At 45.8% G+C, this 14919-nt stretch overlaps 2 protein-coding genes across 2 annotated transcripts; one reads left to right on the forward strand and one right to left on the reverse strand.

Moving 5' to 3' along the window:
• The first annotated feature begins 7521 nt into the window (after positions 1 to 7521).
• On the forward strand, positions 7522 to 9731 carry CCL13 (C-C motif chemokine ligand 13). Its single transcript, XM_010379566.1, has 3 exons — positions 7522 to 7672; positions 8582 to 8696; positions 9137 to 9731. Exons 1-3 carry the CDS (start codon positions 7597 to 7599, stop codon positions 9240 to 9242), a joined length of 297 nt encoding a protein of 98 aa, XP_010377868.1. The 5' UTR covers positions 7522 to 7596; the 3' UTR covers positions 9243 to 9731.
• Positions 9732 to 11707: 1976 nt separating this feature from the next.
• CCL1 (C-C motif chemokine ligand 1) lies at positions 11708 to 14577 on the reverse strand. Its single transcript, XM_010379565.2, has 3 exons — positions 14430 to 14577; positions 13130 to 13241; positions 11708 to 11987 (listed from the first exon to the last, which is right to left on the reverse strand). The coding sequence occupies exons 1-3, from the start codon at positions 14503 to 14505 to the stop codon at positions 11885 to 11887; spliced, it is 291 nt and encodes a 96-aa protein (XP_010377867.2). The 5' UTR covers positions 14506 to 14577; the 3' UTR covers positions 11708 to 11884.
• Positions 14578 to 14919: the final 342 nt, after the last annotated feature.

Raw genomic sequence — 14919 nt, forward strand, 5'->3', positions numbered from 1 at the left:
AACTCCGCCCCTGTGGCTTCTTGGGGTAATTGTGCCCACTCTGTCTCTGCTGTTTAACAAGCATCATCACCTGGCTTTTGTTGCTCCTGGAACCCATTTCTCCCACTGAGATCAGCAACCCCAGTCTCATAGCAGCAGTAGTTCTCCAAGAGTGGTCTCCAGACAAGCATCATCATAATCACCTGAGAACTTGTTAGAAATACACAATTTTGGCACTGTGCTAAGAACTCTCCATGCATTATCTTATTGACTCTCCCAACATCGCAATGAGATCGCGATCACCAAACAGTTTCCTCATGGAGGCTCAGAGAGGGAAGCAATTTGCTGTGAATCACATAACCAGTAAATGATGGATATAAAACTTGAACTCATGCCTAACTAACTCCAGATTCCAGGCTCCTAAACACATTCTCCTACGTCATATTAAGTCCTGAATCACAGGAAAGGACAAACAGGAGATTTTACAGCTGGGAAGATTTGAATGTCCCCTCACTCACCCAGTTTATAGGAAAGTTTGGGGCATATGTGTGTGAGTCAATTTTAAGAGTGTTAGACTGAGAAAAATAACATATAGGGCTCAATCGCCCAAATTCAGAATTTAATGTAACTGGCACAAGTACCTGGAAGGGATGTTAATGGTCAGCTAGACTGGCTAATTGAAGTCTAGACTTAAAAAGAAGTCTAAGAGAAGGAGGCAGAGCAAGATGGCTGAATAGAAGCCTCCATTGATCATCCTCCCTGCAGGAACACGAAATTGGACACCTATCTACACACAAAAAGCACCTTCATAAGAACCAAAATTAGTAAGTTATCACAGTACCTGGCTTTAACTTCATATCACTGAAAGAGGCACTGAAGAGAGTCGGAAAGACAATCTCAAATTGCCAACACCAACCCTCACCTATCTCTTGGCAGTGGCTGCATGGAATGGAAAGAAAATGTGTGTGTTTGGGGGACGGAAAGTGTAGCGATTGGGGGACTTGCACTGGAACTCAGTGCTGCCAACACCAGGTAGAACTCAGCCAGCACCCACAAAGGGAGCCTTTAGACCTGCCCTGGCCAGAGAAGAATTATCTGTGCCAGTAGTTGGAACATTAATTCTGGCAAGCCTTGCCACCATGGGCTACATTGCTCTGGCTAAATTGTTCTAAATAAACTTGGAAGGCAGTCTAGGCCACAAGGACTGCACTTTCTAGGCAAGTTCTAGTGCTTTGAACTGGTGGGTGGCATGCAACCTAGTGAGACACCAGCTGGGGCAGCCAAGGGAGTGCTTATGTTACCCCTCCCCAACCCCATGTGGCACAGCTTGCAGCTCTGAAAGAGACCCCTTCTTTTCACTTGTAAAGAGAGTGATTGAAAAAAAAAAGTTGTCTTACAAGTTGGATGCTAAATAGCTCAGCCACAGTAGGAAGCCACTGTAAGGCATCAGGAAGGGTTGTGAGGTGTCCATTCCAGGGCCTAGCTCCAGGATAGTTCCAGATATACCCTGGAGCAGAAGGGAATCCACTACCTCGAAGGGAAAGACCCAGTCCTGGCAGGATTCATCACCTGTTGACTAAAGAGCCCTGGGGCACTGAATAACCAGCAGCCATAATTAGGTAGTACATGCTATAGGCCTTGAGTGAGACTATGAGACATACTGGCTTCAGGTGTGACCCAGCACATTCCCAGATATGACAGCTACAAGGAGAGGCCCCCTTGCTTGAGAAAAACAGAGAGAAGAGTAAAGAGGACTTTGTCTTGAGTTTAGCAGCTCAACTACAGTAGAGAAGAGCACCAAGTAGGTTTTGGAGTCCCCAGTTCCAGGCCTTGGCTCTTGTACAGTGTCTCTGGACCTACCTTGGGCCAGAGGGGAGCCCATTGCCCTAAAGAGTGAGTCCCAGGCCTGGCAGCATTCACCACAAGTTGACTCAAATGAACATTGGAGGTACCCTGGCATTACTGCTTATGGGCCTGTGGTGGTGGTGGTGAACATGAGGAGAGACTTCTCTACATGGGGAAAGGGAAGGAAAAGGTGGAAAGAACTTCATTTTGTGGCTTAGGTGCCAGCTCAGCCACAGTGGAACAGAGCAACAGGTATGTTTCTAAGGTTTCTGACTCCAGACCTTGGCTCCTGGACAGCATCTCTGGACCTGCCTAAGACCTGGAAGAATTTACTGCCCTTGAGGGAAGGACATAAACCTGGTTGGCTTCACCACATGCTAATTGTAGAGCCCTAGGGCCTTCAGTGAACATAGCCGGTAGTCAGCTAGTGGTTCCAGCTGGCCCTGGGAAAGACCAAGTACTATACGGGTTTTAGGTCCAATCCGGTTCAGTCCCAGCAGTGGTGGCCACGGGGGTAGTTGTGTAACCTCTCTTCCAGCTCCAGGCATCTCAGCACAGAGAGAGATACTCTGTTTGTTTGGGACAAAATAAGAAAAAAGAACAAGAATTTCTGCCTGGTAGTCCAGAGAAGTCTTCTGGATCTTACCCAAGACCACCAAAGTAGTACACAGAAAAACACAGAATAACATTGTAATTGGTGTGTAAACTATGCATAAGTTAAGTAGAAAGACAAAAAGATGAACTGATCCAAATATCTGCAACAACTTTTGAAGACACAGATAGTACAATAAAATATAAACAGAAACAACAGAAAGTTAAAAAGTGAGGAGATGAAGTTAAAATGTATAAGTTTTATCAGCTTTTTCTTTGTTTATGTAATCAGCATTAAATTGTAATCAATTTTTTAAAAATGGGTTATAAGACATTATCTGCAACTCTCATAGTAACCTCAAATCTAAAAACACACACAACAGATATACAAAAAATAAAAAGCAAGAAATTAAGTGATACCACTAGAGAAAATAATCTTCACCCAAAGGAAGATAGGAGGGAAAGAAAGAAGGAAGAGAAGACCAGAAAACAAATAACAAAATGGCAGGAGTAAGTCCTTACTTATTAATAATAACATTAAAGGTAAATAGACTAAACTCTCTAATCAAGAGACATAAAATGTGGCTGAAAGGATGAAAGAGCAAGACCTGATGATCTGTTGCCCACAAGAAACACATTTCACCTATAAATGCATGCAAAGACTGAAAACAAAAGGGATGCAAAAAGATATTCCAAGCAAATGGAAACCAAAAAAGAGCAGGCGTGGATATACTAATATCAGACAAAATAAATTTCAAGACAAAAACCATGAAAGAAGAGACAGAAGGAGTTATTATATAGTGATAAAGGGGTCAATTTAGCAAGAGGATATAACAATTGCAAATATATAGGCACCCAACACTGGAGCACCCAGATATATAAAGCAAATACCTTTAGAGCTAAAGAGAGAGATAGACTCCAACAGAATAACAGCTGGATAATTTAACACCCCACTTTCAGACACTGAAACAGATCATCCAGACAGAAAATCAACAAAGAAACATCAGACTTAATCTGCACTATAGACCAAACGGATCTAATAGATATTTACAAAACATTTAATCCAACTGCTGCAAAATACACATTTTTCTCCTCAGCACATAGATCATTCTCAAGAATATGTCAGATGTTAAGCCACAAAACAAGTCTTAAAACATTCAAAAAATTGAAATAATATCAAGTATCTTCTCTGAACACAATGGAATAAAACTAGCAGTTAATAACAAGAGGAATTTTGGAAACTCTACAAACACATGGAATGTAAACAGTATGCTCCTGAATGACTAGTTGGTCAATGAAGAGATTAAAAGGGAAACTGAAAAATTTCTTGAAACAAATGATGATGGAAACACAATATACCAAAACCTATGGGTTACAGCAAAAGCAGTGCTAAGAGATTAATTTGTAGCTCTAAGTGCCTACATCAAAAAAGAAGCAAACCTTCAAATAAACAACCTGACAATAAATGCTTGAAGCAATGGATATCCCATTTACTCTGATGTAGTTATTAAACATTGCATGCCTGCATCAAAATATCTCATGTAACCCATAAAAATACACACCTACAATGTACTCACAAAAATTAAAAATTAAAAAATAAGAAGCCTGCAGTTAATGAAGTTGAAATGCCGGAAATTCTCTGGAATGCTAGGAAAGAATCCAGAGACTCAGGGAAGTGGATCTGTTGGAATGGATCTAGTCTATCTATGTGCAAGCTTCTGGGAGGCCCAGGGGGATATTCCCTTCAATCGAGGTATTAAGAAATGTTTCGATGTGGTTGTGGGAGGAGGGCAGGATGCTTAAGAGCTCTGTAAGGGCTATTCTTTATAAATCAGTGATGACAGTAGGGCGTGCTACAATCCCATAGTTCTCAAACTTTCGTGTATTTCAGGATCACCTGGCAGGCTTGTTAAAGTAGTCTGCCATGTTACTACTGGTGGTAATTAAAGTAATCATGATGTCGACAGATCCTATTCCTGTGCCCCTTTCCATGGTGCACCTAAAATATATGAGCAACCCAATCCCAGAATCCCATTTGGAAGTTCCATTTTATGGGGCCAATTCAATGTCAGTAAGTGTCCCAGCAAGAAATAGGTAACACTTAAAATGGAAGACTTGGAGAAAGGTTTAGTAAAGAAGCTATTTACAAAGACATAAGTGAGTGAAGAGAGACCACAGGGGTGTTTAGTATCCTTAGGCTATTAAGAACATGGTTAGACTACAAAAATTTCTCCCTTTCTGTAGGATGTCTGTTCACTCTAATGATAGTTTCTTTTGCTGTGCAGAAGCTCTTTAGTTTAATTACATCCCATTTGTCAATTTTTGCTTTTGTTGCAATTGCTTTTGACATTTTCATCATGAAATCTTTTCCTGTGCCTACGTTTTGAATGGTATTGCCTGGATTTTCTTCTAGGGTTTTTATAGTTTGGGGTTTTACATTTAAGTCTTCAATCCATCTTGATTTCATTTTTGTATGAGGTATAAGGAACGGGTCCAGTTTCAATGTTCTGCCTGTGGCTAACCAGTTTTCCCAGCACCACTTATTAAATAGGGAATCCTTTCCCCATTGCTTATTTTTGTCAGGTTTGTCAAAGATCAGATGGTTGTAGATGTGTGGTCTTATTTCTGAGATCTCTATTCTGTTCCATTGGTCTATGTGTCTGTTTTTGTACCAGTACCATGCTGTTTTGGTTACTATAGCCTTGTAGTATAGTTCAAAGCTGGGTAGCGTGATACCTCCAACTGTGTTCTTTTTGTTTAAGATTGTCTTGGCTATTCCACTGTGGCCTGTCAGGGGGTGAGAGGAGGGAGAGCATCAGGATAAATAGCTAATGTAGGTGGAGCTTATTACTTGGGTGATGGGTTGACAGGTGCAGCAAACCACCATGGCACATGTTTACCTATGTAACAGACCTGTATGTCCTGCACATGTATCCAGGAACTTAAAATAAAATATTTTTAAAAAGAGCATGATTATACTCCTACAACTAAAAAGAAAGAACAGGGGGTAGCTCAGCAAACCCAGATAGGAGAGTCATAGAGAAACCACCTTGAAAGAAGTTAAAACCATTAGTTGAGGGATATATCCAGGTTGAGGAACACAGGGAGACAACATAGGAAGAAGAATCTCAACTTAACTCTTCTCCCTGCTTTAATGTCCTCAGAAGCTCCCTTGTGCCTAAACCCAGTCGGAAGCTAGAAGACCAGCAACCTCACTGATGTGACCCACCAAGACTGGTTTCCTAAGGCAGAGAATAGAATGGAAAAGAATGGAATGTGTGTCTGAAGGGACAAACTTATAATATCCTTTTCCCATGTGGGTCTTGACACATTTTTGTGTCAAAGTTAGGTAGGACTCAAAATGAACTGAGTGATGTACAATCTTCTGATATTCTCTAGAAGTGATTGCACAAGATTGAAATGATTGCTTCCTTCAATGCTTGGAGGAATTAGCTGTTTATGCCCTTTGAGCCCAGAGAATGTTTTGTGGGAAGACTTTCAATTCCTGATTCCTTTTCTTTAATAGCTTTAGAATGACTCTCTATTTTTTATTTGTTTGTGCACCTTGGTGAGTTAGATTTTTGAGAAATTCATCCATTTCCTCTAAATTAAATTCCGGGCATAAGGTTCTTGTTATTTTCTTTTTGGTGTCTGCAGGCTCTGCAACTGGTTATATGTACCTTTTCCTTTTTTCTTTTTCTTTTCTTTTCTTTTTTTTTTTTTTTTTCTGGGACAGAGTCTCACTGTCACCCAGACTGGGTTGCAGTGGTACAATCTTGGCTCACTGCAACCTCTGCCTCCCAGGTTCAAGCAATTCTCTTGCCTCAGCCACCCAAGTAGCTGGGATTACAGGCACGTGCCACCATGCCTGGGTCATTTTTCTTTTTTTTTTTTTTTTTTTTTCTTTTTTAGTAGAGACAGGGTTTTACCATGTTGTCCAGGCTGCTCTAGAACTCTTGATCTAAAGAGATCCCACTGGCCTTGGCCTCTTTTTTTCTTTTTTTCATGGTCAGTTCAGGAGAGTTTTAGCTTCATTATAGGCTACAGAACCAACTTTTGGCTTCATCTATCCTTTCTAATATTTACTGTTTCCTATTTCTCTAATCCTAGCTGTTTATTTCTTCCCTTTACTTTCCCTGGGCTTATTTTGCTAGAGTGGAATGCAGAGGGATGAGTATTCCAGGAAGGCACAAAAATTGTGCCAAGTCTTGGAGCTAGGGATGAGTGGGGAAGGGACATGTCCAACCATTCTAAGCCATTCCCTCCCCAACTCCCAGCTCCCAGGTGTGTGCCCCTCGCAGGAAGAGCCCAGGAATGGGCCAAACACCTCACTTCTTTGCTCTGAGGGCCACCCCAATCCTCCCATCAACAGCTCCAGAAACCCAGTGGTCCTTCCTGGAAACAGGGGGCTTGCATCAGTCAGAGGTGTTTGAACCATGTCCCTCTGGGCCTGAAGGGTGGAAGGGGTCATATTATGGAATTTAAGGAGCCCCTGTCATCAGAACCTGACTTAATCTGTTTCAGATATTAGACTTCCACATAAAAGTTGACTTGGAAAAAGACTTCTGCAGCTAAAAGAAAGTTTGAAACTACCTTAGTGGTAAAATATAAGCAGACTAGCTTTCTCTTCTAGCTTTCCTACTCATTTCCCAGAAGACTTTGGTCAAGTTACTTAATCTCTCTGCATCCATTTCCTCATCTATGAAATGGGCATGATCATAATGGTACATACCTCCTCAAACTAAATACATAACATGAACAGAGTCCTTAGCACGGCGCTCTTTTCTCTACAGGAGTTAATTTTCATTGTTTTTCTTTTTTCTGCTAGAGAAAGTAAGCAGAAAACAGCTCCTTGGATGGCTTCCCATGGTGAGTGGCTGAGGCACATCTGTGTCCCTTTTTCCTCTCTGGTTCCTTGAGGCCTGGACAGCCAGAAGGAAGCATGCCATGCTGCTTCCGCCCTCAGCTTCCCTCTTGCATTTCCTAGAAAAGTCTTTGGTGCCCAGTTCCAGCTCAGCAGATTCAGGATCCCCCTTCATCATGACTTGGTCAACACCCTACTCAGGCCAAGGTCCTCTGAGGGCTCCAAGCCTCCCAACTCCCTATAAAAGGCAGGCAGAACAGCCAGAGGAGCAGAGAGGCAAAGAAACATTGTGAAATCTCCAACTTTTACCCTTCAACATGAAAGTCTCTGCAGCGCTTCTGTGCCTGCTGCTTGTAACAGCAGCTTTCAATCCCCAGGGACTTGCTCAGCCAGGTAAGTCACTGTCACCTCCCCACCTCCCCTCTCCCTCTCTTTCCCTCTGTTTCTCTCTTCAAGGAAGACCTAAGCCCAAGTGCTCCCACTTTTTTTTTTTTTTTTTTTTTTTTTTTTTTTTTTTTTTTTAGATCGAGTCTCATTCTGTTGCCCAGGCTGGAGTGCAGGGGTGAGATCTTGGTTTACTGCAACCTTTGCTTCCCAGGTTCAGGCGATTCTCTTGCCTCAGCCTTCTGAGTAGCTGGGATTACAGGCACCCGCTACCACGTGCAGCTAATTTTTGTATTTTTGGTAGCGAAGGGGTTTCATTATGTGGGCCAGGCTGGTCTCAAACTCTTGACCTCAAGTGATCCTCCCGTCTCGGCCTCCCAAAGTGCTGGGATTACAGGCGTGAGCAGCCATGCCCAGCCAAGTGCCCCACTCTAAGCCCACCAGAATAGTAAGGCTCCTCAGAGGTTCACTATAACATCTAATTTTAAAGATAGAAAGCTGAAGCCCATGTTGGAGACAGAAGGGACCCTACCCACCCACCTCCAGGTTATCCCAGAGCAAGAATGAAACCTAAGCTTCTGACTCCAAATTTAGGGCCTTTTCTTTGACCTCATCTGATCGTCCCAAACTCTGCACATCTGGGACCACACCCAGGACCTTTCCCACTGGCCTTGCCTGTGGCCTCCCCTAGATGGCAGTGACATGTCCCCACCATGCAGCTGAGCCTTTGAGATCCTGAGGCCCATGTCACAGGTCCCACCTCACCTCGGGGTCTAGGGCAGGAGCGCTGGGCTTGGAGGTAGGTAAGATCTACTTCTTCCTCTTTGCTTTGCATCCCATACAGATGCTCCCTGCTGTATTCAAGCTGAGAAAAGCCTAACATATTCTCAAAGGTTTTTTCTTTGTGACTATTTCTAGATGCACTCAACGTCCCATCCACTTGCTGCTTCACATTTAGCAGTAAGAAGATCTCCTTGCAAAGGCTGAAGAGCTATCGGATCACCACCAGCCGGTGTCCCCAGAAGGCTGTCATGTGTGTAGAAAAGTCCCTGCTCACCTGGCTCCTCCCCAACCCCACATTCCCCAGTCCAAAGTTCTGCCCCAGGAGACAGACATCAGACTGACCTGGGGTCTTACTCAGGATGAGATCTAACCAGACTATGTGATGCAAATCCTCCTATTTTGGCTGCACAACAGGCCCGAAGAGGGCCTATAATTTCCCATGCCCTGCTTGCTGGATGGGCACCAGCCCACACCCTTTAGCAGATGCCAGAATCAGTTTCCCAGGGGAAGCAAGAGTACTGGTTGCCTCCAGAGACCCCTTCTGTCCACACACCTCCTAATTCCTGTCCCGTAGGGGTGCCTCTTCACCTGTAGCAGGTGGGCCAGGCAGGTTTAAAGCCCAGTGTGTTATCTTCTAGGTAAACCCTCAAAGGGTTCCATCTAACTGCGCCAGCTTTCCTTCCTCCACAGCTTCAGAACCAAACTGGGCAAGGAGATGTGTGCTGACCCAAAGGAGAAGTGGGTCCAGAATTGTATGAAACACCTGGGCCAGAAAGCTCACACGCTGAAGACTTGAACTCTGCTACCCCCACTGAAATCAAGCTGGAGTATGTGAAATGACTTTTCCATTCTCCTCCAGCCTCCTCCTATACTTTGGAATATTTCTACCACAATTTTCAAATCGGATGCATTCTGTTTTGTGATTCAAAATGTACTATGTGTTAAGTAATATTGGCTATTATATGACTTGTTGCTCGTTTGGAGTTTATTTGAGTATTGGTGATCTTTTTTAAAGCAAGGTGTTGAGCAAGTTGGTTGCTGTCTGTAAGCCCCCTTCTCTTCCACTGTGAGCTGCTGGCAGTGGGTTTCTCTTTGGCTCCCATTGGTTGAGAGCGTGCCTGTGGGAGTCATGGACATGAAGGAATGCTGCAATGTAGGGAGGCGATGCATCCTCCCAATGTAGGGAGGTGAATGTGAGGCGTTGCTAAATATGTTATTGTGGAAAGATGAATGCAATGGTAGGACTACTGACATTTTACAGAAAATACACTTTATTTAAAATCTCTTACACAGTGATGTTTCCTTCAGGAGTGACTTCCAACCAGTAGGAGCTCTAGGAGGTGTGGGTGGAAGGCAGAGCATGCCAGTGGATGGTGGATGTACAGAGGCCCTGGCCGTGAGGCTAGCCTGGCTCATCTGAGTTTCAGGGAGGGCCTGCCTCACCAGCCCAGGCTGTTCTGGAACAATGGCTCCAGTCCTCAGCATGGGCGCTCCTGGCTCGCAACTCATCAGTTTCATATTCAGTTCATTTCTTTCTTTAAAATCATACTCCTGCCAAAAGTAAACCCCTCCCTCCCCCTCTAGTCTCCCACCCCAATCTATGCCTCCCCACGCAAAGCAGCAAGTGATTCAGACTTCATGTGCACCTGACACCCAGCGGGAAACCAGATGACCAAGTCCTAGTGAGCCTCAGCCTTGGTAGGGAAGAAGGAGGGCACTTGGGCCGAATAGACCTTAGAGGATGGGAAAGTGTGGTCATAGCAAAGATTCTTTTAGGGGAGGTCCAAGAGGGCAATGTGGGGAGAGGGCCTGGGAGGAATATCCCCAAACGGTCGGATTTGGGTTTCCAGAGTGTAAAAGTTGGAGACATGTAGAAAGGAAAGTTGAGGGCAGGTTCTAGAGGAATTAGAATATCAGGGTGGGGAATTTAGACTCAGTTCTGAAGGCAGGAGGAAGGTGTGTAGGTTTTTGAGTCATCCAGAGGGAAGAATGGATGCCAGGAAGAGTAGCTTTTGGCTGTGGATAAGATGGAGTTGAGAAGGGAGGGCTGAAAACAGCCTACTGCAATAGTCCAAGCAAGAGAAAATAGGGGCTGAAGGGCAGTCATGGGGGTGGAAGAGAGGAGGCAGATAAAGAAGACGACCAGATGTGTGATGGGGGGCATTCATAAGGGCTGAGGAAGGGCAGTCATGGGAGTGGAGGGGAGGAAACAGATTAAGAAGACTGGGCCAGATGTGTGACGTATTGAATGGGGAATGAGGGAAACATAGCATGAGACCTTTGCCCTCTAAAAGTGACCTTTAAAGGTAAAGGTGTGCCAACCCCAAGACCTAGAAATACTTCCTTCCTTGGCTATGCTTCCTTGAATCACACGTTGTACAAATTGGAGCTTGTGAATGTCCCTTTTAAGGCATTGGGCCTCCTCTTCCTATATGTCCACCAAGGGTTCTCCTGCTCTTCCCAAGACAGCTTCACTCCTCCAGATAAGCTGGGTGGGCATTTCAATCAGACCCGGAACCCACCCATGCCTGGACACCCACCGAGATCTTCCTCAAGGAGAGATGGGCACTGCTGACAACAGCAGGGCCTGTCCCCCAGATCTGGTACCACGCTGCATCAGGCAGTACACCTGGCAATTTGGGACACCTGGAGGAGTTGTCCTGGGAGGCAACGGCCCTGGGCTCTAACACCAGATCTGCCCCTGAATTGCTGCATCTCTTTTTAGCCCTCAGTCACCTCATCTGTAAAATGGGTTTAGCAACATTTTACAGGCAGACAACCTCAAATGATCCCCTCCAGCTAGGGCAGCTGTGATTTGGTGATAACATCATCCCCCGAGGCCGCTGGGCAGAGAAATGTTTCTATGTCTATCTGGGACCTTACCTGTTGGGTTAGACTCGTGTGTTGGTGCGTGTGTGTATGTGTGCACCTGTGTGTGTGTGTGTGTGTGTGTGTTTCTCTTCTTACGGAGAAGGGTCTTGCACCCAAATGTGGACCCAGCTGTGAACCCCAACTTTCTGTTCCACCGTACCCCTCTTGGCAGCCAAATCTAGAGGCAGAGAATCTGCACCACCACCCGAGTCAAAGCTTAGCCCCCAGGACAAAGGCAGTCACTGAGAGGTACTGAGTCACTTATTAGCTCAGTTCCCCTGGCACCAAGTGCAACATGTCTCCCTCCTCCTGCCCCATCCTTTAGCCCCTGGCTTCCACCTCTCAATGCCAATCAAGTTTTCACTCTGAAATCCAAAAGACACAGAGGTCTGGGGGTTGATAATTCTATAATTTAAATGTATAAAGTGCAACAACACAGCTTATCAAGACCAAGCAGATCCTCTGTGACCCAGCGAAAGCAGAGCACAAGGAATGGTATAGGACTGGGGGTTTCCGGGACAGGTGAAGCTACGTGGTTTCCAGAGCCCAGAATGGAAAGAAATCTGCTCATTTTCTTTTTGGCAGGCAGTGGCTCAGCTTTTTAATGTGATTCTGAACCCATCCAGCCCGGTTCAAGGCGCAGGCCTCATTGCCTCTCTTCAGCTTGAATCTGTGAACAGAGAATAAGAGAGAAGGCTGAACCACCCAAGCCACCACTGGGTGAGCACCACACAAGCCCCGCCTCCTCTGGCTGCCAGGTCCCCTAAGCTGCTCTTGCTGGGCCTTGGGCTCCCCTCTGTAAATGAAGTTGCTGTACAGGATGTGTGGTTTGCATGGTGGGGAACAGCCAAAGCACCAGGAGCTTATAAATTGAGCTTCCTGGACCCCTCTCCTGGTTTCAATTTGGTGTATCAGGGTGGGGCTGAAGAGCCTGAAAACATTCTGACGATTAGGTGGGATGAGAAATTCCCATTCTAGAATAGCTGTCTGCTCCAACTTTAATGTTTCTGTGTCCATCCGGGGCCTTACTTGTTGCATTGGACTCGTGTGTTGGTGCGTGTGTGTGTGTGTGTGTGTGCCTGTGTGTGTGTGTGTGTGTGTGTGTGTGTATTTTTCTCTTCTGATCTGTCTACTTCCTAAACTGGACTATTGTCCAATCTGTAGACCAACTCTGTCTCTTACTATCTGGTTGATCTTAGACAAATATCTCTACCTTCCTGAACCTCACTTTCATGATAACAAAAATATGTACCCCAAGAGGATCGACAGAGAAAATATACACAAAAAAGCCTTAAAATACTGACTAGTACATGAAAGCTACCCCAGTTAAGTTTGTAAAGACCCTGCGATGCAGCTATGTTTATGCCCCTTCACAGATAAGGAATACAGAAGGATACGCAGATAATTAGGTACAAAGGAGTTACCCGTCCACGGTCATCCAAGACTATGGGTTCCAAATCTAGAGGCAGGAACTAATCCTGGTTCCCTTGCTCTTTCCAGTGCACAATAACCCCTTGTGCTTTTGTTAAACAATTCCTTCCTCTTAGCTCATAATGCTGGGATGTAATACTTGGCACCTTGGAGTTTCAGGAAACACAAGTCACTGCAGGAGCACAGATGCATCCTTCCTCACTCCTGCTGGGAAGCTCCGTGCTCCCTCTAGTGCCCAAGCGCGGTTTGCACCCAGATGCTGGCAACTCTGGGTTTAGAAACCTTATTCCGGTAAAATACTGTCATCTAGTGTCTACTCTTCTAATTCCAGGCTGGCGGGGTTCTGTTCTCTAGGGAGAGATTGAGCAGGTGATCACTTACATTAAGCCCTCCTTGGAGCAGCTGGAGCTGGTATTTCTGTAACACTGGATTGCCCTCAGGGAAATCTCTTTCTCCACAAATGAGAAGCAACATCTGGAGACGGGTACCTGCACTGGAAGAGGAACACAAAGGATGGTTTGCATCCATTTCTCAAACTCTCACCTGTAGCACAATTTTTAAAAAACAAGCAAAAAAACACCTCCCAGAACAAGCACTGGTTTGGGGACCACATCCGGAGGGTGCCGGCATGGCTCTGTCTCATCAGCCACCTCGTTCTGGGGCTAGGTAAAGAGTCAGAAGATTGGGGTTCAGATCTGAGCTCCCCGTACCCCAGCTAAGTGGCCTTGAGGAAGATGTGCCTTCACCCCGGCCCTAGACTTCCCATCTGTAAAATAATACTTTTTGGAGCCTGGTTTCTAAAGGCTCCTCCAGTTTTCGTATTTCACCGCATATGCATGGCTCTACCCCAATACTCATGTCCAAGGGCCCTGGGCCCCACACTCCGGGGACCTGGTCAGTCTGATGCAGGACACGGTGGTCCACAGGTCACAGACCTGATCTGGGGAAGATTAGGAATTGTTTGAGGACTCCAGGCTAATGAGATGACAAGGGAAGAGCTCCCAGGAACTAGCTAGCTGCCCTACTCAATCTCTTGAATCCCCTCCTGCCCTGGTCCTCGGCTCTTTCCCAGCCCCCAACCCCCACTCTGTTCATTTGCGCATTCTCCTCCCACACCACACCCCGCAAGAGACCTGCATTCCAACTCCAGCTTCTTCCTCCTAGTTTTTCTGTTTGCAACCCCTTTCATGCCTCTTACTAGATTGGTACTCTCCAAACAGCCTTGGAGAGCGGACATAATCAACTCCATTTCACTGACAGAGAAAGCAGAGTTTGAGAGCTAAAGTGACTTGCCCAAGAGTAGCCAACTGTTAGAGCCCAGTCTTGCCTTCAGACTCTGCTTTGTGTCTCTCACGCTGTGGAAGCTACACCCAGGCCCTCCCCTGGACCCCGGGCCTCCCCACTTTACCCAAGTAACCTCACAGGTTCCCTTCCTTGGGTCTGGATGAAGCAGAGCCTCCTTGTACTGAAGCTGGCAGTTCAGTTCTCTGTGTTTGCCCCAACTCATGGTTCTCCTACTGGCCCTCACCCCCAGCCAGTCCAAGTTCACCATTCCTCCTCTTTAGATAGGAAGAGGGGAGACTGAGTTGGTGAGTTCAAGGAGGTCTGCTCCAACCCCAGAGGGGCTGACCATGTTTCTGCCCTCCCTAGAGAGACATAAAGTGATGCCTGCCACACTCACTGCTCTTGCTGTCCACGTCTTGTGGCCACATCCCAGCTAGCAGCAAGCACACCAGGGCCGTGGTGATGATCTGCATGTCTTCTGGTCTGGCTCTGGCCTTCCTGGAGCAGCTTTGATGAGCCTGGTGAAGCTAAGAGCTCACCACTGTGCCATCCTGAGATACCGAGGGCTTTTATTTGAAAAATCTCCACCCAAAACTCCAGGCCATGGTGGGAGCCACAAGTGGGAAGCCATAAGGACAGGGAACAGTTGCTCACACCCAGTGACCATGTGGCAAACTCCTTTCCCCACCTCTCCTGGGTGTTATTTGTGGTGATGGATTGATAGGTTGCATTGGGAACTTCCCCAAGTGTGGGAGCAGATAAGAATCTTGAAAAAGTGCGTGGGAACTGTCCTGGTTGAGTGGGAGGCAAAGAAAAGTAAGTGAGAGGAAGTGGCCTGTGTGTGGCTTATCCAACCCTACGTCATTCCATCCAGGCATGTACTACTG

The sequence above is a fragment of the Rhinopithecus roxellana genome, chromosome 19 (assembly GCF_007565055.1).
Source record: "Rhinopithecus roxellana isolate Shanxi Qingling chromosome 19, ASM756505v1, whole genome shotgun sequence".
In the NCBI taxonomy this organism is placed as follows: domain Eukaryota; kingdom Metazoa; phylum Chordata; class Mammalia; order Primates; family Cercopithecidae; genus Rhinopithecus; species Rhinopithecus roxellana.

Excerpts from the sequence above, each read along its gene's own strand:
- CCL13 (XM_010379566.1), top strand. The coding sequence starts at position 7,597 with ATGAAAGTCTCTGCAGCGCTTCTGTGCCTGCTGCTTGTAACAGCAGCT. Across the intron at positions 7,673-8,581 it reads CCAGGGACTTGCTCAGCCAG|ATGCACTCAACGTCCCATCC; the intron begins GTAAGTCACTGT and ends GACTATTTCTAG. Across the intron at positions 8,697-9,136 it reads TGTCCCCAGAAGGCTGTCAT|CTTCAGAACCAAACTGGGCA; the intron begins GTGTGTAGAAAA and ends CTTCCTCCACAG.
- CCL1 (XM_010379565.2), bottom strand. The coding sequence starts at position 14,505 with ATGCAGATCATCACCACGGCCCTGGTGTGCTTGCTGCTAGCTGGGATG. Across the intron at positions 13,242-14,429 it reads AGACGTGGACAGCAAGAGCA|TGCAGGTACCCGTCTCCAGA; the intron begins GTGAGTGTGGCA and ends TTCCTCTTCCAG. Across the intron at positions 11,988-13,129 it reads TGCTCCAAGGAGGGCTTAAT|ATTCAAGCTGAAGAGAGGCA; the intron begins GTAAGTGATCAC and ends CTCTGTTCACAG.